The sequence below is a fragment of the Globicephala melas genome, chromosome 8 (genome assembly GCF_963455315.2).
Source record: "Globicephala melas chromosome 8, mGloMel1.2, whole genome shotgun sequence".
Classification (NCBI taxonomy): domain Eukaryota; kingdom Metazoa; phylum Chordata; class Mammalia; order Artiodactyla; family Delphinidae; genus Globicephala; species Globicephala melas.
This window is the reverse complement of record NC_083321.1, coordinates 77,678,502-77,703,109: the sequence shown is the minus strand read 5'-3', so window position 1 is coordinate 77,703,109 and position 24,608 is coordinate 77,678,502. Positions and strand designations below refer to the sequence as shown.

The 24,608-nt window shown below is 41.1% G+C and overlaps 1 protein-coding gene, 1 long non-coding RNA gene and 1 pseudogene across 2 annotated transcripts; 1 reads left to right on the top strand and 2 right to left on the bottom strand.

Annotated features, from left to right (window-relative positions):
- Positions 1-2,184: 2,184 nt before the first annotated feature.
- LOC132597769 (uncharacterized) lies at positions 2,185-24,184 on the bottom strand. Its single transcript, XR_009565050.1, has 4 exons — positions 22,271-24,184; positions 20,898-21,027; positions 3,634-3,785; positions 2,185-2,614 (listed from the first exon to the last, which is right to left on the bottom strand). It is a non-coding gene; the product is annotated as an uncharacterized lncRNA (long non-coding RNA).
- Positions 5,365-11,246, top strand: LOC115850543 (tripartite motif-containing protein 43-like). Its single transcript, XM_060303747.1, is given in 6 exon segments — positions 5,365-5,775; positions 6,657-6,752; positions 8,025-8,255; positions 8,975-8,997; positions 9,525-9,622; positions 10,747-11,246. Coding segments are annotated over 6 exon segments (1,359 nt in total).
- On the bottom strand, positions 14,521-15,546 carry LOC115850544 (MAU2 chromatid cohesion factor homolog pseudogene; annotated as a pseudogene).
- Positions 24,185-24,608: the final 424 nt, after the last annotated feature.

Here is a 24,608-nt window from a genome sequence, read left to right as displayed (position 1 = left end):
GTTGTATGAAGCCAGCATTCAGTACCCAAAGACCAAAAACAGACAAAAAGATCACAAGAAATGAAAAGAACATATCAATAAATTTCATAAGCATAGATACAAAATTCCTCAGCAAAATATTATAAGATAGAATCCAACAATGTATAAAAGAAATTCTACACCATGACCAAGTGGGCTTTATCCCAGATATGCAAAGCTGGTTCAACATTCACAACAATTAATGTAACATATCACGTCAATAGTACAATGAAGAAAAAAATGATATGATTGTATCAACAGATGCAACAAAAGCATTTGACAAAATTCAGTACTCATTTATGGTAAAAAAAAAAAAAAAAACCTCTGCAAACAAGAAATAGAAAGAAACATCCTCAACTTGATAAAGACCATCTACAAAAACGTACAGCTAACATTATACTTAATTGTGAGAAACCAGAAGACTTCTGGTAAGATCAGGAAAAAAGCAAATGTGTTTTCTCTCACCACTCCTTTTCAACATTGTATTTGAAGTTGTATCTAATGAAATAAGGTGCGAAAAGTTTCTTCTGCTTTGGTTCTTCTGGAGCCAGGAGCTAAAGCCCCAACATACCGAGGGAGAGGAGGTTGAGGTGCCCAGCTGTTTGCTCCTGGCCCCTCACCTCTGCAGCAACAGCAAAGCAACATGGACTTCAGTCAACAGTGGAGCTGCTAATAGAGCTGCTATATGGGAGTGTTTATGTGCAGGAGCAGGGGTTACAGAGAGAAAGATCTGGCTGAAATTCTACTCTCCCCTCACCAAGGGCTTCAGTCCTTTCTCTAAGCCTACGGCCAGTGTTTCCCATGTCACCTAGGAATCCATTCTCCTCCACCCTGATAGGTGTGACGGCCCTGGCCTGCCTGCTGAGCTTCTTGGTCACTATAACTCCATCCTCCAAAGCCTCTGTTTTATAAGGACACTCTTCTCAAATTTGTCCCAGAGCTTCAAAAAGGCAGATGCCTCACAGGAGGTGCTGCCCTGGCTAAGAGTCCTGAGGAGCTGGCTGGAGACCTGCAAACCCTGTTCCTTCCCTGGCTCTGAGCTGTGTTCATCCCACCACAATTCTCATTCAGTGGGAGGCTGAGGAAACCTGTTCACAGTCCCGCATCCATTCAGTCATAGCAAGACCATCCCACTCTGATTCAGGAGAGTCCACTGGCAACTATCAAAAGCTTATCTCAGGCTTCCCTGGTGGTGCAGTGATTGAGAGTCCGCCTGCCGATGCAGGGGACACGGGCTCGTGCCCTGGTCCGGAAGGATCCCATATGCCGCAGAATGGCTGGGCCCGTGAGCCATGGCCGCTGAGCCTGCGCGTCCGGAGCCTGTGCGCTGCAACAGGAGAGGCCACAGCAGTGAGAGGCCCGTGTACCGCAAAAAAAAAAAAAAAAAAGCTTATATCCACATATCCTTTTAACTCAGCAACATCATCTTGAACATTCTTTCCAATAGAAATTCTCAAAAACAAGGATATATGTACAAAAGAATGTATTATGCTGCATTTTCTTTTTTCTTTTTTTGTTTTTTTAAAGATATCTTTCTTTTTTTTAATATTTATTTACTTATTTGGTTGCTCCAGGTCTTAGTTGCGGCAGGCGGGCTCCTTAGTTGTGGCATGTAAACTCTTAGTTGCAGCATACATGTGGGATCTAGTTCCCTGACCAGGGATCGAACCCAGGGCCCCTGCATTGGGACCTCGGAGTCTTATCCACTGCGCCACCAGGGAAGTCCCTATGCTGCATTTTCAATAGCTAAATCAATAAATAGAAATCAATCAAAATTTCTGAAATGCTGGATATTTCTGAACAAAATATACTACATATTATTAACCTGTTACGTCAGTGACAATAGCTGGTAATTACTGACTTAGTCTATGATCTCTTGTATGTTTTCAACCAATGGATTTTTATTAATATTCTAAAAGAGCTGATTCCACATGACAACAAAAAAACACTGCAAAACAATTCACAATACTGAATGATATAAAATTAAAAATAGAAATTCACTGATGTCAGTCAAGCACACAGACAGTAAACTTGTTAGTTTCTTACCTTTGCAATCAGAAATGTGTAGTAATATGATCAACTTATTGAGTTCCAGAACGTATCAATATATCTAGGGCATTCATTCTGTGGGTGGTCTTGAATAATAAACTTAAAATAGACCAAGGAGACTTATTTTTATGTTTGATAACTTTCTCAGCATATAACCTCATGATGGCTTCTTGACATGCCAACTTGGCCGGGCTAGACCACAAAGGGGGAAGTGAGGGCAGCAGCATGTTTGAGCATGCACACACCTCTGATTATTCAATCAGGCACTAAACTAATCCAAGGGATACCATGAAGCAGTTTTGCAGACGTAAGTCAAGTCTTTTATCGTGATTTTAAACTAGAGAGCTTACACTTATGTGTCTTCCTAGCTGCTGCTTGAGGGGCAGGCTCCTAATTAAACACACACTTACAGGCCCAATGTCATCCTCTCCAGGGAACTCTGGGCTAGTGCTGTCTTCAAACTCTTCCACTGAGGAGGTCCAGAGTGTCAGTGTCTCCTGAAGAGGAAACTGTACATTTGCATCTGGTGCTCTGATTTTAGTGACTGCTGCAATATGTAAAATATAGAAAAACAGAGAAATAAAATAAAATCACTTTCATGTCAGCATTCCCAAAACCACTTTATGACTAATTGGGAACACAAATTATTATTGTAGCAATTAACCTATATTGCCATACTTCACTTAGAAAAGAAGGGTGCTAGGGAAATCGGTTAAGAATTGAAAAATAATGACTTTGGGAATGCTTGTAACAATTGTGGTCCCCCATGAGAGAGAGGTTGTGCTTTTGCAGTTCAAGGTCATTTTTAAATCATGTTCATAAAGATTTAGGAGCATCAACCACTGGAAACATATATATATATGGTACAATGTATCCTGGAAGACTTCAAGACAGGGTCATGATTCTCACTCCTTCCAAAAACTCTGCATTCTCAAGTTGATTGTTCAGTGAGAAATATATCAGGAAAGGAAGTGAAGGGTATGTGTTATTTCTTCAAAATGTTTCTTTGTCCTAGTTTTCCCATTGTGGTTATTGTTGTTTCTGTTTTGTTCCAAAGCAACCTATTGTCCCAAAGGGGTCTCTGTGCTGGGGCCTTTCTCTACTGTCCCCCTGAGCTGGGTTGGGGAGCACCAGGCAGAGAATCTCCTGTCCTGTTGTTGCTGGGAGACACTGGGGGGCTTGATCAGATTTCCGAGTTTTCCAAGACATTTGCTAAACTCTCTAAGTGATGAAATCATCTTTCCAACTTCTTTGGTAAGTTAAAAATAAAAATCCATGATATCTAGAAACACATATGAAGGCCCATTTGAGGGTGGCTTTGTGGTATAATCAGTGGTTCTTGGTGAGAAGATGTTTGCAGAGATGGGTTTGTGAAGATTATCCAAGGTGTTAAAGCAGTCTTGTCCTAGGTTTCAGGAAATCTCATCATCCATATTAACCCTATTAGAAGACTGGTGAAATGCAATCACTTGGAAAAAGCGGGTGTGGTTCGGAGCTCAATGTAAGGACACTAAAGGAGCCAAACTCATTCTTCTCCAGAACTGAGAGCCAGTGTTTGGAGCTCACCTGGCTCTGGAGACTTCTGAGAGCTACCACCACCACCCTTGGAAGCCTTGATCCCCGAGCGAACATTGTCTTATTACTTCTCCAGCGAGGATTGTTTCTACAGCACTTTCAGTGAGTACACAATTCACCATAGAGCAGTTCATGGGACTCTCCTGAGGGGAAAAAAACACAATTTCCTAATGTTAACAGAAAATTGAGGCTGTTTCATTGAAATAATCTTGTGTGCCAACTTAGTGAAATGACTGCATTTCTGTATTGCCCTCTTGTCTTGGCACACATGTTGGAATTAATATGGTGATTAGTTTTAGTTATCTGATTTTGTTCATCTCTTAGTTATTCCTATGCATTACAAAGACTCAGAAAGTGGTTGTCTGATATCTTATCTGTTTGTGTTTGATGTAGAGCCTAAAAATAATGTTTAGGACTATTTGACTTCAGGTGCAGTACCTACTACAGTCTACTTTAAAAGTGGAGTGTGCCTGTATACACAGGAGACATAATATTCTACACAACAGAACTAGGTAATGCATGCAATAATCTGGGAGAAAATATTGTTTTAAAGTGAAGTAAACTTTGTCTTTTCAGAAATGTGGGTTATTCTGACTGAAATTTTAAAGAAATTAAGAAATGATTGGGCAAGAGAAAAGTGACACTTGTGTACATAAAGAAATATAAGAAAGTTGAGGAACCTCTGTACTTAACTAGTACAGACACTAGGACCCAATTTTTTAGCAAAATCAGTTTTAAAAAGCATGATTTGTTTTTCGGCGCTGATTATTACCATTACATGCAAACTGCATCTTACCAAAAGGTGAAAGGGGTGCTTGATAACAGTCTTTTTTTTTTTTTTTTGCGGTACGCGGGCCTCTCACTGTTGTGGCCTCTCCTGTTGCAGAGCACAGGCTCCGGACGCGCAGGCTCAGCGGCCATGGCTCACGGGCCTAGCCGCTCCGCGGCATGTGGGATCTTCCCGGACCAGGGCACGAACCCGTGTCCCCTGCATTGGCAGGCGGACTCTCAACCACTGCGCCACCAGGGAAGCCCCTTGATAACAGTTTTAAAGACTGAGAAGATATAACCATTCTCTTTCATTTTTGGTTTGATTGATGAGTGTGGTACAGATAAGACAGGAAGGCAAACTCCACGGATTAGTATATCCATGTAAGTTGTTTCTGGTTAGAATAGGATCCAATCTGACAATGTTTAGGTTCCTCTTCATTATCTCTGAGTTATTCAGAAAGTGTTTTGCAAAGAAAAAAACTGTTTGTGGATCTAGATTCAGAATGAGATAAAAAAGGACATGCAAAGAAAAATGCCTGACAATTATACGAATTAATAAAAATACAAGCTTAGTCAAGTATGCGGCGCTAAATCAATGACTGGCATTGAGCATCACGATTGATTGTTTAGGGCAATCAGGACCCACCACACAGAGCTATAAATTAGATCAAACTCCTGAGGCTCATGTTGTCTAGAGGAAAATAAGATCTCAACAAACCTGAGGTTCTCCTTTAGGTAGGGAAAGAGGGCAAGAAGTTGTGTTGGGTGGCAGCTGAGAAAATTTTCTGCAGCTCTTGAGAGTTCTCTTTGTGTCTCAGTTTTCCATTTGTCAAATGAAAAATCCTTCCTAAAGCAGTGTATTATTCAGTGACAATCTGTGTCTGATATTCCTTGGGCCTTTTTTGTCTTTGGGGAAGAGGAATAAACTCCTGATTTCCTTCCCTCAGAAAAATGGACTCAGACATCCCAGAAGCCTTCCAGAAAGAGCTCACCTGTCTCGTGTGCCTGAATTACCTTCTAGACCCACTCACCATAGGCTGCGGACACAGCTTCTGTAGGTCCTGTCTCTGTCTTCTCTGGGAGCAAGCTGAAGACCCTGCCAGTTGCCCAGTGTGCAGACAACGATCAGAGCAGACAAACCTCAAAACCAATTTTCTTCTGAAGAATCTGGTGTCCATTGCCAGAAAAGCAAATCTTGGGCAATTCCTGAACTCTGAGGAACATATGTGTGGGACCCATAAGGAGACAAAGAAGATCTTCTGTGAAGCCAACAAGAGCTTGCTCTGTTTGGTCTGCTCTCAAAGTCAGGAGCACAGGGCTCACAGGCACTGTTCCACTGAAGAGGCTGCTGAGGAATGCTGGGTGAGTGATGTCTGTGTGAGCACTTAGAGAGCTGGAGGATGGTACAGCCAAGAGATTAAAAGGATATTACAATCAGGACTTCCCTGGTGGCACAGTGGTTAAGACTCCATGCTCCCAATGAAGGGGACCCAGGTTCAATCCCTGGTCAGCGAACTAGATCCCACATGCATGCAAAGAGTGTACATGACAGAACTAAGTAGCCAGTGAGCCACAACTAAGACCTGTCACAACGAAATAAGTAAATTAAATATTTTTTAAAAAAGGATATTATGATCATAATGATGATTAAACCCTCTCTTTACTGAGTGCCAGGTACAGACTTAGGTAGCAGTGACAAAGCTATGAAGAAAATGCTGCAGCAAACCTGCCTTTATAGAACTTGTATCCAATGGCTGGGTGATAAAGTTAATTAAAATTATTTGGGTGATACATTATTATGCTCAAGGCTCTATAAAGCCTTCATTTTGAGAGAGTCTTTGGCTCTAAAGTCTACAAGTGCAAAAAGTGTTTTCCATTGGATACAGATTTCCTGACTCTGGACAAAGAAGGAAGATGCAGTACATTGGAATCAGCAGGCAGCGAGCATCACTACATCCAAATTCTGCTGCAAGATGCCAAACTACCTGAAAATTAGCCATGCTCAGGAAAATCCTGTTCCTTTCCCTAGATCTAAGATTCCCTGATGGTGTGTGGTTCTGTAGTGTGGAATCTTCTAAAACTGATCCATAGCGAGCAAGAATAGGGGAATGTGGTGATCTGTTCCGGTACTTCCAGTCTTCCTCTAGGTCCTGTACCTGACATCCCTGGGTACACTCCATCGTCTGGGGTCTGAAACCTCAATCTATTTGCTTTTCTGGTGTTAAAATTCAATTATTTTACAGGAGAAGCTGGCAAATGAAATGAGATCTTTATGGGAAAAGATCCAATAAATTGAAAGAAGTTTCAAGAAAAATGGCAGAGGAACTGACCCTTGGATGGTAAGTTGGGAATGTATTTCTCTTTGAAACAAGTTGAGGCAGACATGCTAGAAAGTTATCCCTGAATAATTTGAGGTGAAATCATCATGTGCCATGAAATTCTGAGAATGGGTTGAACACCATTTAAAAACATTGTCTATGTACCATTTGAACCCACAAAACCCGCCTCTTGGGTTTTTTAGAATCTAATGGATCAGTAACCACAACAAAAATCCACTAGAAGAATGTGCCACAAGTGCTAAGGTGGAGGCACATGGAGTGATGTGGACGATTCCACGCCCATGATTTGGGATCCCAGGGAAAATTTCTCATGTTTAAGATCAATCCCACGTCTGAAGATCAAGTGGGTGTTTAAAAATCCGTGGGTTATTTCAGGCACAGATTTCTGTAAGTCATACATTCCAGAAAGTAAAGGGCATATCATTGGGAACCACAAGTACTTCAGTCTGATTAGTACACGAGCCCAGGTGATACAAAGGAGACATGAACAGGAATTTAAGGGGTGTGCCTGTCATCGTGAAAAGCGACAGCTCACTAGCTAGAGAGTGATATTAGTTCAAGTAGGAGAAAATGTGACATGTGAAAGAAAAACCTCAGGGAGAAAAGGAACAAGGAGAAAGACAGAGATGGAGAGTGAGAGAGTGAATCCATCAATACTGAGAGGGAATATGCAATGCAATGAGGATGAATGACCTTCCAAACAATATGGGAAGGAGGTTGTGGCCTTAGAGGGAGGACAGAACCTGTTTATAGAAAAAAAGAGGGCAGAAAGAAAGGGCTATGGGCATTGGCACCTGTTTGAGGGCAGTAGGTGAGATTCTTAGGAAGATCTTTCCTGAGGATACTAACCCTGAGAGTAAAATGGAACATGGCTGCTCAGAGAGAAACTCGGGCTGTGGAGTTGGGGAGGATTGAGATGAGAAACGAATTTACTTATTAACATTGAGATGTGGATATTGTATATGATGTATGAATCACCCATACATTTCAATTGCTTGCATGGGGTCTTTCAGTTTTGAAAGCAGGCATATGAAAGAAATGATCCATGAAAAGATTTTCTCCAGATGTTTGAGGAACTCATGAATTTGATGAAAGTGGTTTGAGGAAAGGGTGGCTTTGGCTCTTGATGTAGTTAAAAACAATGAAAAATAAGTGAGGGAAAGAGGAATAAATTGATTTCTTAGAAGATACGAATTTGGGATGGATGTAGCTTCTTGGGAGAGAACATGAATCAGAGCAAACTAAATGCGGTTGAAATCCATCTCACAACAGTTCTACGTGTATCGATATGGAGACATGATTAGGAAAACTTATCAGATGGTAACTCCATTTCTTCAGGAGGAAGAAAATTACTACTTAGGGAGTATTATAAAAGAAAGCCAAAAGATTTGTAAGCAAATCAGAAAAAGACAAGAGGAAATGAGTGGAAAGAAGACAGACCTCAAAGTAATATACAAAGAGCTCATGAAAATGTCCTATAAACCAGATGTGGAGCTGCTCCAGGTAAGAACTGAGGATTGAAAATATTTTATCTGAAGCTCACACCTTCAATGACCATTAAATGGTACCAGGGGGATATTTATTCATCTCTTGCATCCTAAGGTGGGAGTCTCTCCTAGTTGGAAATATTATAGATGAAATGCAACTCATCCAAACCATGATTGAACAAGCTTTACAGAATTGTTAGTATGGAGACTCCCCAGGAATATTCCCTTCTCAAATCTCCTTTTGTAGCTTGCTTCTGTCAAAACCAGAAAGGAGCAACTTATGTATTGTCATTCAGTTTTTTGATCTCCAGCTGGGCAATGGGAGAAACTTGTCAAAAGCTCATATATTTCCACCTCCTGTTGGGATATCCTAGGTTTGAGTTGCCTTTTTGGAGGGGCATATTACCCTTTTGGACAAGCCCTAGGAAAGACGAATTTACAGAGAGCTGAGGGTTGCAGCAATGCACAATCACTACCTTTGTCCTTTCTCTCTCTCTCACTCTCTCTCTCTTGCTCTTTCTCTTTCACCCTCAGGTTTGTTAATTTATGAAGAATTTAGATTCTTTCAACACGTCGTGCCAGAATTTTCTTTAGGGAGAAAAAGGAAAACGGATTTTCCAGACTGTTTTCTTGTGGTGGTGATTAGATCTCTTCTGAAGTTTTCCCCAAACCAAATCCTGGTTGGCTATTTATGAAAAAGTCTAATCTTATACTTTTTAATTTTATTTTTGACAGGAATTGGGAGACAAAGTGAAATGGCAAGTCTAATCTTGTGATGCTGACCAGGGCACTGTGAAAGAGATCAAGCTGCATTTAACAAAGGGAACACATAACTTACTAGATAATACTACATTGCTTGTGTGTGCATGTGTGGTGCCTGTTTTGCTGAGTATGATTTCCTGTTCCGTTTGAATCAGAACTTAGCATCAGAAGTTTGCTCCTGTGGCTTACAGAGGTATGTGCTGTACAGCTCAATGCAGAAGTTTCTAAAAGGCCAGTTTTTTTCTGATTTAAATTTCAAAATCATAAACACACTGAAGTGCAAGGACTAGTACTTCCCAGGCATTAGATGAGAGAGGCAAGTATCTCCGAGAAATGGGGGTGAAATCACGTCGTGAATCAAAGTGAGAAAAAAGTTCCTAAGAATGGCATGATCCCATCCCATGATTGTGGAGAAAAGGATTTTGATAAGAGAGTTGAGCTGAAGGATGCTGACTTTTTCTTAAAGGCTGTGGTTAAGAAGTCCTGGCCAGCAGAAAGTTTAACCACATCTTCCTCCTTACAGGAGCGAGTCAGCACAGCTGCACATGCCTCAGCCTCTGCTGCCAGAACTCCGTGCAAGACCCATCACTGGGCTGATGGACTGGCTCAACCGCTTCCGAGGTGAGTGTCACCCCATCGGTGTGTCCACCCTGCAAGGTCCTTCAATAATGTTTCCACAGACAATCTTTCCCTCTTCATCTCTCACCTTGTATAGAACAGCCTGCAAATAGGCATGTATAGACATGTGCAGTCACAGGGTCATTAAAATCCTTACAAAATACATGCAGGCTGGTGCAGGGATAGATGTGATTCAGGCCTTATAAATTACTTATAAATCTGATAAATAATTTTTATAATGAAAAAAAGGACATGATCCAAAAATGGCTCCTTGAGCCCTAGAAATAGCATCACATACAATGTCAGTTGTTCACTGAATTCTAGAAAACGGGTTATTAATCCAGGATATTCCAATTTCAGGGTCTAAGTGCAGTTACTTAGAGGTCAAAAACATTTTTGCTTGAAAGTTTCTTGGCAATTGAATGTATGATGTGTTTTTTTCCATTGATATAATCAGAAAAAAATATATAAGCTACAAAAATTAGATGCAGAGACCAGGATTTGTGAACAACAACAAGGAAGCAAATCGGTGGTTGATGAGCCACATAGAGCTTCACGATCAACCTAACTCTGGAGGGTAACGTAGCAGGAAGTGGAAGACTAGGCCTCACGTTGGAACCACATATCAAAGGCGGAAATTCCTACAAGGAAACCACTTTTAAGAAGCCATCCTTAGGCTTTGTTTCTGCAGTGTCCATTTGCTAACTTAACTGAGATGCTAGAATGATCACCAGTTCTCTACTCTACAATGTATTTTTTTTACCTGAGCAGTGGTACTGGAAGTGGAGGTGAGTTATATTGTCATGGTCTTGGAGGTGATCAGTGCCTGGTGTCCAGTCTTTTAGATGTCAGGAAAAGTACCCAGCCAGAAGTAGCCATGACCTCCCTATCCTGTATAATCTCTGAATTTTTAGAAAGTGTTTTCCATGCTAACTAGTTATCTGTTTCCTCAGCAGATATCCTGGCAACATTTGAATCCAATGTTTCCAGTTAGAACTGCACTTCTAATAACCTTAAGGTTTTTTTTTTTTCTCCCAGTGAGACCCTAAGTGGACCCTCTTCTCTCATAGACATAATTTTATTTTTAACATTGATTTTGACTGCAGTATTCTCTCATCTCTCCACAGTAACAATTTCATTCCATAATGAAGTAAGCAGACAGCACATCAGGCTGTTTGATGATGCAAGAAGTTTGAAGTATGAGCGTGACAGCCTCTATGTGTCTTTGGATGGCAGAACATCGCAGTATTTTGCTGCATGGGGATCCCGGGGCTTCACCTCTGACAAACAGTACTGGCAGGTGGATGTGGACAGCTCTTGGGACTGGGCTGTAGGCATCTGTAAGGATCCCTGGACAAGGAAGGATGATGGCGTACTGAAGGAATCCAACAGGGACAACTTTCTCCTTGTGTGTGTGAAGGAGGGTCATCATTACCGTCTCTGGACCACCATCCCGAACACTCCTCTGTACACAGAGAAACATCAGGGCAGGGTTGGCGTGTTCCTTGATTTTGACAGTGGGAGTATGGGTTTTGTGGACGTTGCCAGGCGCTCCCTCCTTTGGAGGTACGAGGATGGCCTGTTCACTTTCCCTGTCAGGCCTTTCATTTGCACTGGCCACACGTGAGGAGGGCTAAGTCAGGACCCGGACTGGATGCTCAGGACTCCTTCTCTGAGGGAACCTTTCTCAGCTGCAGCAAATCAAGGTTACTTCATTGTCTTTAGGCTCTTTCTACTGTAATGGAACCTCCTTTTACTGCTATTTCTTATAAAGATAGTGTCAAATGCAAACTTTTGTTGGTGTCTTCCATCTTCCTGACAATAAAACCTTGCCTTATAGACGTTTGTCTGGAATATGTGACGTGGCTGTTCACCTGTGTTGTGAGCTTGCTCAACTCACCAAAGTGTGGGCGTGTGCTTCCCACTTCCTGATACCAGTACAGGAACCCAGGGCTTACACAGCATGGACAGACCTGGTCACCAACCAGACCCACGTCAGCCCCCAACTTTCTCCTCCTTCCTCATGATCTACTCTGTCCTACACATCAATTCACCCTCAGGGTGAAAACCGATTTGACAGAGAAATCTCCACTGGCCCTGGAGACGGGGATAAGTCTTCCTTTCTTAGAGAACCCAGAATTTGCAGGTCCCTTACTTTTACAATAATATAAGGGAAAAGACCTAAAGAAAGGAAGTGCCTCATGAGGGGCACTGAACAAATCTTTGCCTGAATAAATCAATAGACAAAACAATTAGCTTATTGGAAAGGAGCTTTGCAATAAACGTTAGGGACTAGAATCTAAAAGTTTAAAATTTCAGGATTTGAAGGTGGATGTCAAAAACTGATTAGATTACACATTGAGCTTGAGCCCAATTGATTTTTAATTATCTTGAAAAAGTGCATCTGTGTGTTGGAGGCTCTGTTAGTGTAGATACTAGAATTGTGAGGGTGACTGTGTTTATTGCAATCATGGTGGTGTTATGTTATTGTTTTATATTATTTTAATTTAACTTAGGATCATCACCTAGGCCACGAAGGATGAGATGGTAGGACAGGGAACATTGTCTGTTCCCATTTTGCCATCATACAATAGAGCATTGGTTTTTTTTTGTTTTGTTTTGTTTTTGTTTTTGTTTTCTGCGGTACGCGGGCCCCTCACCGCTGTGGCCCCTCCCGTTGCGGAGCACAGGCTCCAGACGCACGGGCTCCGCGGCCGTGGCTCACGGGCCCAGCCGCTCCGCGGCATGCGGGATCCTCCCAGACCGGGGCACGAACCCGCGTTCCCTGCACCGGCAGGAGGACTCTCAACCACTGCGCCACCAGGGAAGCCCCAGAGCATTGGTTTTTGATGTAAATGTTGCTGTCCCACACTGAATTGTATATTCACCATTGTAATTCCACCACTAAATCTACTTCCTGAATATATTATGATGTTTTTCAATACTGGTTAATTAAATTTACTATCCAGCTTACGTTATAAAACTTACTGCATCCTAGGGCTTCCCTGGGGGCGCAGTGGTTGAGAGTCCACCTGCTGATGCAGGGGATACGGGTTTGTGCCCCGGTCCGGGAAGATCCCACATGCCGCGGAGCGGCTGGGCCCGTGAGCCATGGCCGCGGAGCCTGCGCATCCGGAGCCTGTGCTCCGCAACGGGAGAGTCCACAACAGTGAGAGGCCCGCGTACTACAAAAAAAAAAACAAAAAAAACAAAAAAAACCTTACTGCAACCCAGTAGCAAGAGCTTCCTGTATTATCTGACATTTGAAATAAAAAGAATCATGTCTTTGGCACTAATTTTACAGATTTCATGTTGAGCAAAGAAGCAAATGGTATAATTTGCAACATGGTTTTCCAAATACGTTCAACATTTCAGCCAAGGATCGAACTTGCATCCCCTGAGTTGGAAGGAGGATTCTTAACCACTGGACCACCAGGGAGGTCCCTATTTTATTTTATTTTATTTTATTTTCTGTATGCGGGCCTCTCACTGTTGTGGCCTCTCCCGTTGTGGAGCACAGGCTCCGCACGTGCAGGCTCAGCGGCCATGGCTCACGGGCCCAGCCGCTCCGCGGCATGTGGGATCTTCCCGGACCGGGGCACGAACCCGTGTCCCCTGCATCGGCAGGCAGACTCTCAACCACTGCACCACCAGGGAAGCCCCCCTATTTTATTTTTTGATGGTTCCCGAAAGTTATTTTACTTTGAATATACAGGAAAAGAAATCCACAAACGAGAAGCTATGTTCTATGGCTATGTCTTTTCAACAATGTTTTGCATTTACAAAATTTATTTTTTCCTGATTAAAAGCACCAGCTGAAGATACAGGCTGCTAAAAAGATAAGACATTGGGCTTCCCTGGTGGCGCAGTGGTTGAGAGTCCGCCTGCCGATGCAGGGGACTCGGGTTCGTGCCCCGGTCCGGGAAGATCCCACATGCCGTGGAGCGGCTGGGCCCGTGAGCCATGGCCGCTGAGCCTGTGCGTCCGGAGCCTGTGCTCCGCTACGGGAGAGGCCACAACAGTGAGAGGCCCGCGTACCACACACACACACAATATATGTGTGTATATATATATATATATAGGACATTACAAACCCATTAAAAGAAGTATGCCAAACATGCTTATTAAAAACCCTTTAAGGAAACAAAGACAACGCAACCAACAAATTTACCCACTGCGCCCAGTGGCCCTTTCCGACTTCCCTGCCTGCGTTCCCAATAACTGGAACTGGGAGTGCTTACCCCAGTGGGAGGACCCTGGCCTCACCCACGGGCAACTGTGAGGACCCAACAGGGTAAGGCAGCTAGGCATCTGTGAGGGAACCTGGCACCCCTGGACCTGCGCCCCCAGAACCTTAGACCCTGAGGGCCCCACTGCCGATAGGACGAAGTGGGAGGCGCACACGAGGGGTCTGACCAGCTTTCAATAATTTACCTGCCAACAGGAATCTTTCTGCTACCCCCTCACACCCCTTTGTGCTTAAAGTTTGGACCTTTATTTATCTGGTTTTTGTAGACACTTAGCTGTATGACACTAGCTGTAATGTTTCCCTGGGGCCTCCCTTGCTGGCTGTCTTAAGTTCTTATGATTAAGAAACTGTGAGGCTCTGAATTTGGACTCACAGGAAGGTATTTACAACAGCTTTATGTAATGGAAAGATGCTGCAGTGAAGGGGAGGGTCAAAGCCCGCACGCACACATGCATGCACGTACACATGGGTTGGCTTCCATAAAGCTAGAGTGGAATATTAAATATCAAGTACTGAATTTTTAACTGTACACTTAAGAACTTATCCTTAACTTTACATATAGATAACAGAGTGGTCACTAAACGCACCTTAACATCAGGACAGACGGTAAGTTTTGAGGTTCTTATTTCAACTGTTCTATGTACAAAATGCCCTAGAAGCAAAGAAAGGCTTCAAGAAATACGCAGAGACAAACATGATGTAAAGTGCGACTGGCCTCCTCATAGCGTCCCTGGAAGATGAAGAGCCTAAGCACTTGGAAAGCTGCCGTTAGCAGGCAGTGCGAGCTGACAGGGAAGCTGTGGTCTGCACTGATCCTCTCCGACAAACTGAATAGTACCTCTTGGTGTCTACGTCCTTCCCTTATATACACACTCACCAGGTTGGTCACCATGAAGGCCCACAGCTCCTGGTGACTGGTGAGCCGCAAAGCTGTGGTGAACTGGGCTTTAGCATTGTCCATGCAGTTGACACAGACACAATACAAGCCCCGCAGTGTATGCTGAGTGGTTGGAGCAGAGCCAGGGGGGTTGCTGGCACAGCTGACAGACCTGGGACACCCTCTGCATGCAGTGGCCTTATGTCCTGTCACGAGCCTGCACGAGATGATGTGCTCAAGCAGGATTACTTGGAAGGAGGACAGGATGGGGCTGCAGTAGAGCACCTGGAGCTTCTCCAGCTACATGAGGGCCTGGTCTGTGGACTTCTGCACTTTCTCTAAGTAGCCGGCTTGCATGGAGTGCATCACAGTCACCAGGTAGACAAGCAAGCACATGTGTCCCTTGGGCAGCCAGTGGAAGAGGTTGGCGTGGTTGCTGGGCACTATCTTCTCATGTGCAGTATGGAGATGGTGTGGATGCACTGCGGCAGCCGCTTCGGGCACAGCTTCACGCGCTTTACCTGACCAGCACCCAGGTAGTGGGTAACCTGGAGCACCAGGAAGAAGACACACAGAGACTCCTTCTGGATAGGGTTCCCATGCCAGTTCTCAACTATCTGTCCACAGAGAGTCAGCAATGGGTGGACTTCCTGCAACTTACACTGCATCAGCTGCAGCATCTCTTTGCTGAGCAGGACCAGTGGCCGTGTGTACTCAGATCCCACCACATGGAGTGTTCTCGGCCTCCACACTCAGGAGGTTGCAGGCTGACACCAAGTCCTCTTGGTCCTTGGGCCTCATTTGTCTTGGGGGAAGAGGAATAAACTCCTGATTTCCCTCCCTTAGAAAAATGGACTCAGACATCCCAGGAGCCTTCCAGAAAGAGCTCACCTGCCTCGTGTGCCTGAATTACCTTCTAGACCCACTCACCATAGGCTGTGGACACAGCTTCTGTAGGTCCTGTCTTTGTCTTTTCTGGGAGCAAGCTGAAGACCCTGCCAGTTGCCCAGTGTGCAGACAACGATCAGAGCAGACAAACCTCAAAACCAATTTTCTTCTGAAGAATCTGGTGTCCATTGTCAGAAAAGCAAATCTCGGGCAATTCCTGAACTCTAAGGAACATACGTGTGGGACCCATAAGGAGACAAAGAAGATCTTCTGTGAAGCCAACAAGAGCTTGCTCTGTTTGGTCTGCTCTCAAAGTCAGGAGCACAGGGCTCACAGACACCATTCCACTGAAGAGGCTGCTGAGGAATGCTGGGTGAGTGATGTCTGTGCAAGCACTTAGAGAGCTGGAGGATGGTACAGCCAAGAGATTAAAAGGATATTACAATCAGGACTTCCCTGGTGGCACAGTGGTTAAGACTCCATGCTCCCAATGAAGGGGGCCCAGCTTCGATCCCTGGTCAGGGAACTAGGTCCCACACGCATGCCCCAAATAAGAGTGGGCATGCCACAACTAAGGACCCAGCGAGCCACAACTAAGACCTGTCACAACAAAATAAGTAAATTAAATATCTTTTAAAAAAGGATATTATGATCATAATGATGATTAAACCCTCTCTTTACTGAGTGCCAGGTACAGACTTAGGTAGCAGTGACAAAGCTATGAAGAAAATCCTGCAGCATACCTGCCTTTATGGAACTTGTATCCAATGGCTGGGTGATAAAGTTAATTGAAATTCTTTGGGTGATACATTATTATGCTCAAGGCTATATAAAGCCTTCATTTTGAGAAAGAGTCTTTGTTTCTAAAATCTATAAGTGCAAAAAGTGTTTTCCATTGGATACAGATTTCCTGACTCTGGACAAAGAAGGAAGATGCAGTACATTGGAATCAGCAGGCAGCGAGCATCACTACATCCAAATTCTGCTGCAAGATGCCAAACTACCTGAAAATTAGCCATGCTCAGGAAAATCCTGTTCCTTTCCCGAGATCTAAGATTCCCTGATGGTGTGTGGTTCTGTAGTGTGGAATCTTCTAAAACTGATCCATAGTGAGGAAGAATAGGGGAATGTGGTGATCTGTTCTGGTCCTTCTAGTCTTCCGCTAGGTCCTGTACCTGACCTCGTTCCCACCTCAGGATCTCCACCTACCCCACCCTATTTACCCTTCAAGTCTGTCTTCAAATGCCACTCCCTTACACTAGCCTAAGTTTATACTTCATTTTATCTTCCTTTAATATACTCCCTTTTTTCCCCTTTCATACACTGACCTGAATTTTAACTACAATTCCTGGAGCATTTATTCAGTTCCTTGCTCCCTGACTATAGCCTTCATAAGAGTAGGCATGATGTCTGTCTTGTTCATGGCTACTCCTCAGTACCTAAAACAAGTGTTAATAAATAAGCAACAATATAATCAAGGAATGTATTCAGATGTACTATTCACAGTATTGAAAATATGTTTACAGATTGAAAGGCAGAAAGTCTCAAATCACAGTGACAAAATTCCAAGTCAAAATATTGTTTGCTAGTAGATATGAATTTAATCATCTAGAGTGATTGCAGGGAATTCCATATAAATCTTAGACCGACAACATTTTATTTTCATTCTTAGCTTTCCATTTATTCCTGCCTGTTCTTTCCTGTTACTGGCTAATTAAAAGTCTTACTATTCATCTATATTAAGATTTTCTAGTTCAGGGCTTCTTCAACATCAGAACAATTGACAGTTGGGACTGGTTTTTTCTTTCTTGTAGGTCTGCCTTGTAGGATGTTTAGCAAAATCCTTGGTCTCTACCCTTGAAATATCAATGGTAACTTCCAATTGTGACAAACAAAAATTTTTCCACATATCAACAATAACCCTCTGAAAGAAAAAATCACCCCCATTTGAATCCACTGCACTAGTTGATGGAAAAAAGTAGATGAGACATTGATAATGATGAAATAATATTTGTATTTTTAGGTATGACAAGAAAATTTAAACATTAAATTCTCTTCCTGTGTTTGTTTGGGCCTCCTCTCTCCCTCCCTCATGTGCAGTGTGCATCTGCATTCCACACTAACTAGACCTCCTCAAACATGGGGGTGCCCACTCGAGCATAAAGATCCTTTTCTTCCCTTTCCTCTAATGTTGGCAATGTAACTTCTTGAAGAAGAACATTCTTTTTCAACTCTGTAAGGGATCATAACGACTTGCTGCTAACTTTGTATGAGTTACCTGGACTGTATATCTTTGGTGAACTTTATATAAAATATCAATATGTCATTTGGATGTATGATACCTTTGTCCTGAAAAGTTATGTGACTGTTCCTTCCATTTCTAACAGGTGGAATAGTTCTCAGAGCCCCTGAGGGTCTGTCTCCTGGGTTATACTCCTCAGTTTGGCTTGAGTAAAATGCTCTTTTTTTCCCTTACCTTGACTGTTAATTGAATTTTCATTGACAATAAGATCCATAAAGTAGTTTATATAGATATGCTAACTGATTCCTAAAGTTGTGCATAAAATCTAGAGCATGTAAGGCAGTAACACAGAGGATAGTGGAAAACTTGCTTATAAGAATTTAAACATATAAACAAATAAATAATAATATGGAAGAGAAATACAAAAAAAAAAAAAAAATAGTTCTACAGTCCGGCCACACATTGCCTAAAAAAAGACACACTTTTTGATATATACAGAATTACAGATTTGCGCTCAAGGATAGGATGTTGAGGGGAATAATAGACTCTATGGTATGTTTTTACCTGGTTGATGAAGAACAATGTTACTACAGAATTGTTGAGAAATGATGTCAGATTAGTCTGAACATTTACTGAGGCAATGGTTCCTTCACTCCATATGAGAAGCTTCCCTGGACTCTAACTCTCTAGAAACTGTGCTGATCTTCCAAGTACAAGGCTCTACAAATCAGACAAATTTTTCTTCATCATCCTTTTTTGATTTTTACAGCCTGCTTCCTTTCAGTAAATGTGATTTTTCTACTTAAAAGGATTATGTTAATTCAGGTTAATTGTGGATGTTTCCCAGGTATCTTGGAAATGAACCATCGGTGAGGGGAGAAACTCACATAGGAAGAATTCCTCCTGGCTGCAGATAAAGTAACACAGAGTGAATGATGCTTTTCCTAAAATGGGATTGAAGGAAACAATTGCTACTAATCTCCTTTCCACATAGCAACAAGTCTCTCTTCTTCCAGTTTTTTGTAGATTTTCTTCCTATCTTTTAAAGAAAAGGTATTTCCTTACGATTTTCTCTAGTAAGAAAACAATAAACTTAAGCCCTTCCCTTTAAAACAGTGGCATGCTTGTACAATTCAGAGTCCCCCAAAGTTTGAAAGTTTTCATGCTCTAAAAGACAAATGTTTTAGGTGAACAGAAATTAAATCTTATAAAAAAGATAGAAAATTAAGAGATAAAATGTTTAAAAAATATAATAAAATATCAAAGAGATATGAGGAAATTTGACCAAAATCACACATCAGGAGTTGAGCTGGGGATGAAAATCATATTTTCTGCATTTTTCATTATCTAATAACAGGAACTATATTTAACATAATCTTGAATCCTTAGTCACTAGCAAGGAATCAAAGGAAAGCCGACAGGAGGAGAACCTGGGCAGTCATTTCCGCTAATTCTTAGTATCTTTAGCTGCAGTGATAAAGGTCAACTATATGGTGCTGGTAAAATCGAGCTCACAAGGTAAGCACTCAGTTTATGCTTTCAAAGTACCATTTATTTCCTTTATTTTGCCATTATTCCTCTCATTTTCCTTAATGTTTCTTTAAAATTATAGCTTTCCCAGGAATTTATCGTGGGCCATGTTCTCTTCTCACTTTATACATTCTCTGTTTTACATGTTTATCTCCCTTTTTAAACTACACATATGCTGAATTTTCTGTATCAGTCTTTTTATTTCCATCGATAATCTTCTCTGAAGAATTTTTTTTTTTTGAAGAATCTTGTTTTGAAAAATCTCTGACACAAAAAAAGAAAACAAAAGTGACCAGCTAAATAAATAAATAACCTCTTCTGGGGATGAGAAGACTCACATGATGGGTTTAACTGGCAATGTTCCCAGTGGTCTCACCTTGATTTCATTATTCAATTGTAAATATGACCCAGATGACATTAATTCTAATAAAGGTCATCAAAACTGAAAGATGTAGAAATGGCTTTAGAATAAGTAATTCTTGATATTATAACTAAGAAAATGTATCCAGTACACATTTTCCTCACCTTCTAATCAAAGACAAGTCCAAAGGCCCATAGTAGCTAATTCTGCCAGTGTGTACAACTAAATGCAAACTAAATAAGAAGAATATTAGCTAGAAAACTTTCTTTGAAAAGGGGTAAAATTAAGCTTATGAAATTCAAGGTGTAATGACTGTTGCTCACTGAAATTTGAGTGTCAACAGAAAGCACTCAGGAATTTTAGGTGGAAATGGAACGAAGTGATGAGTTGAAAGCAAATAAAGTAAAATTATACAATCTGAGATCACCTGGAGAGATGAAGTTTGTCAAAAGAAGCTGATAAAGAAATTTGTTAGTTAATGAAGGGCTACATGAAACAGGGGACAAGAGTAGAGAGAACGTGTTCTATGAAAGCTAGGTAATATAGATGGACAGAATAAGGGCACATTTCTGATAAGTATTTCCAAATTTGGAGAATCAATTCTGACTCAGTCTTCTATTTCAGAGATTCAAAGATAAGTAGATATTCCTTGTCCATGACCCTTAGGAGCCAGATGCTGAAAAGGTAAACACTCGACATCTTGACGATGGTGAAAAGCAGAGTTTACTCTTCTGGAGAACTCATTCCTGGTTCTAACCCAGAACACTATGACATCATTCTTGTTGAAGATCAGTTTATTTTCATGGAACATAACCTCATGTATATTTCTTCTGCTGTTCCTGTCGTTGAATTTTTGTCTTCTAAACCAAACCAAACCAAACCAACAAGAGCTTTTAATGTGCATCCAGCACTTCCAGATAAGTTTTGAAGCTTGGTGTGTCATGTGCCTAATCTTGACCCAATAGGGTGGAAACACAACTGCTTTGGAACACAGTACATTATTTTCTTACACTTAGATCCCCTTGCTCAGGATATTTTCTCAGGATGGCTAAGAGATGGCATCAATAAGCTCTTTTTTGTGCACTTAGAAAAAAGCCAGTTATTGAAGATATCAATCTTCCTCTTGATTACCTGTTATATATGAACGGACACGTGAAAGAAAAACAGCCTCTGGGGACTTCCCTGGCGCTCCTCTTCCACTTCAGTGTTCCATCCTTGGTCAGGGTACTAAGATCCCGCGTGCCACTCAGGGCAGCCCCCGCTAAAAAAAAGAAAGAAAAAAGAAAAACAGCCTCTGAGTCACAGTCTTTGTTAGAGCAAATCAGCCTGCCCCCTAACTCATTTGAGAGATTTTCCCTTGCCCTGAGTATCTGAAAGAAGTGAACTCCCAGTTTCATGGAATTTAGCACATTACAGTTTATGCAATTTTTTCACATTTCAGTCATCATTTATCCCATGACCATACACCAAGGTATTTTCTTTGTTTTTCTTTCTTGGTTTCTTTCTTTTCTTTGTTTCCTTCTTTATTCAGTTTCTTTTTCTTCTTTCTTACAGGGTATATGTATCATTCTATTTCTAGAAATGTGAATTCTCAATCATGTGTGTTACTCTTTCAAATGCAAATCGGTTTTGCTTTTGTCAGTGCATGATGTTTATATCACCTAATGCTAAGTGATTTTATATATATGCCTATTTAAATCCTGTCTCATGAAAGACAAATATCATGTGATACCGCATATATGTGGAATCTAAAAAAAGGGAACAAATGAACTTATCTACAAAACAGAAATAAAGTTACAGATGTAGAAAACAAACTTATGGTTACCAGGGGGTAAGTGGGTGGGAGGGATAAATTGGGAGATTGGGATTGACATATACACACTACTATATATAACATAGATAACTAATAAGGGCCTACTGTGCAGCACGGGGAACTCTACTCAATACTCTGTAATGGCCTATATGGGAAAAGAATCTAAAAAAGAGTGGATATATGTATATGCATAACTGATTCACTTTGCTGTACACCTGAAACTAACACAACATTGTAAATCACTATACTCCTATAAAAATTTTAAAAATAAAAATAAATCAATACAAATAAATCCTGACTGTCTCATTCTAAGTCTTGTTTTCTGTTTCCCATCACTAGGAATATTTATCTTCCACTAACATATATTTGCCATCCTGAGGAAATCTCAAAATCCAACCTATATAATAAAATTACAGCATAGACATTTCAAATCTCAAAATAATAGAATTTCCTCGGCCTATGAATCTGGAAATCAGTTTATTTCTTACATTTTGTTGACATTATGATTTATTATTTTCAGTTCTATTATGTTACCTGTATTTTGCAAAACTTTGTTAGTGCCAGAAAAATATTGTTTATATTTGCTCTTTCATTTATTTATCCATTCATTCACCACATCTTTATAGTATTCTATGTTTTAAGCATGTGTAAGATAGTGGGAATATAGTAATTAAAAAAATACTGTCCTTACCTTCTTAGTATTTTCAGTCTAGTAGTATCCAAGCATCTAAGCATCCACCAATTTGATGAGAGAAATGCAGAGAAACATATTGTATCCTGGGCACATACTTGGCCTTCAATAGACAAAGGAGGTCAACTAAATTACTTAATTCAGTAAGGGGACATAGCAGGAATGGGATGAAACCTAGAAGCAGTGGCCTTATATTCTGATAGAATTCTCATTCTTATTCAGCACATTTCAACATAAGTACACTTTAAAAATTAAGGTTAAATTGGATATTTAGCAAAGTTTACAGTGACCAGTATCCTACTCTCAGACAGAAAAATCTGCTTCTCAGGTGGTAGGACAAAGATTTAAGCACCAATGCTACCTAGCCCTCTCTCTGAGAGTCATGAAAATTATTGATTTTAATGAGTCAGGATCCCAGTACATGAAAGTTAGACAGCTTTAATAGACACACTACTGTCAATGCCAATCTGGCAACACAGGCAGGACGGGGCCACATTTTCAACTCAAAAAGAATAATGCATATGTGTGCCAGGTGAAATTAGATGTATAATCAAAGAAATATTGTGCCAGACCATGCCATATATAGGTATATATGGAACTCTGTTTAATCAATAACATATTATCTATCAATATATCAACTTCTGAGTAATCTAATTTCAAAAACTGTGGAATGGTGAATGTACATATAGAAACGGAGGAACATTTTAGGTTTAAATCTGGACAATGGTTCTCAAACTTTTCTGCACGTTAGAATCGCCTGGGGAGTTTCTAAAACTCCCCAATTTTAGGCTATGCCCCGGAACATTACATCAGAACTTCTCTGATGGGACACAGGCATCGCAGTTTTCCAAAACTCCTCAGATGATTCCAACGCTCTGGCAAGTTTGAGAATCAGTGGTTTAAAATTCTTCACACATCCCCTACTCACCTCAAGGTGGAAGATTTGAATGATCAGGCATCAGCACTTACCATTTGTTTTTTTCTTCCCTTTGCTCTACCTCAGTGATGATCAGGCTTTATGTGCCCCGGGAATTACTTCATAGCATAGCAGACTCAAGTCATAGTTAATTCATCACGTATCTTGTTAATGGGTGTGTGGGGAGGAAAAATTTTTCTTTCTTCTCTTCTAGATTCTTTGGCTGCTGTAATAATTAAATGGACATATGGCAGATCAACTGGAGAAAAACAAATTTAATTCATATGTATGGGAGCTCATAGAAAAATGAGACTCAGAGAAGTGACCCAAGTAGGCAGCTTTTATACCTTTTAGACAAAGAAACAATACATTTGTGAAAAATTGACAAAACAAAGAAGTTTTGTCTTAGGGTATTAAATTAGTAAAATAACAGTTTGTTTATGCAGCCTTCTTAGCTTTCTGTTCCCTATCTTTGGTGATTAGAATATCTTTTTACATTCTGTTAACAGGAGGATACCTTTTGTATGGGAGATTTATTTCCTGCTTTCAGGGGGACAATGAAGGTTCAGAGTGTCCTTCTTCGTTGTCTCTTAAGTATAACCAATATGTCAAAGTGGCACATTTTGGGGTGGCCTGCACTGAACCATATCAAGTGATAAGTTCAGATGTACTAGGAACACATCCTATTACCACCATATGCAAAATTTTAGATCTTCACTTCCTGAAAATTATGAATTCACTACACTCTAATCTTAAATGATCACACTTAAAATTATGAAGAGGTGAGTAAGAAGCATCAGAAGCTCTGGTTAATGTGTAATGCAGATGCACACCGCACATTGTGGAGAAAGGAGGCCTAAACAGACACTGAAAGGGAAATTTATGTTTAATTTCTCTTGTCCTGCCTTAAAATATAAATTTTATTTCATCAGTAGTTACAGAAGACAAAAGCAATTTTCAAAGAAGCTGGACGGGGAGCAGGCACTAGAATGGGAAGAGGTGGGTGTCAAAGGAAAGCTTCACTTGATGACTTGTACAGGGCGCCCCCAGCTGGTTCCTCTGACTGTCATATTTTACCAAGATTTTTTAAAATACAAAATATTTTAAAAAATAAAAATATTTATGAGGTCAGAGCAAGAGTACAAATTGAGGTCCACCTACCGCATGTCAAATATTTAAAATGTCTAACTACGGCTAGCAAACTGCTAATAAATATTCTTATCCTCACACTTTGGCAAACATTTAACTTCATAGAGACATGGAAGGCTGGTTGATATTTATAGTTGTTGGGCCTTGTCATGGTGCTGACATGGTTCACCTGGGGGAAAGCAATCCAGGGAGGAAAAGCTCAGCAGCCCCCGGTTCAGGTGGGGATTTGGGAGTTCCTGATAGGAGAAATTCTAGGAGGTAAAAAAATGTGCA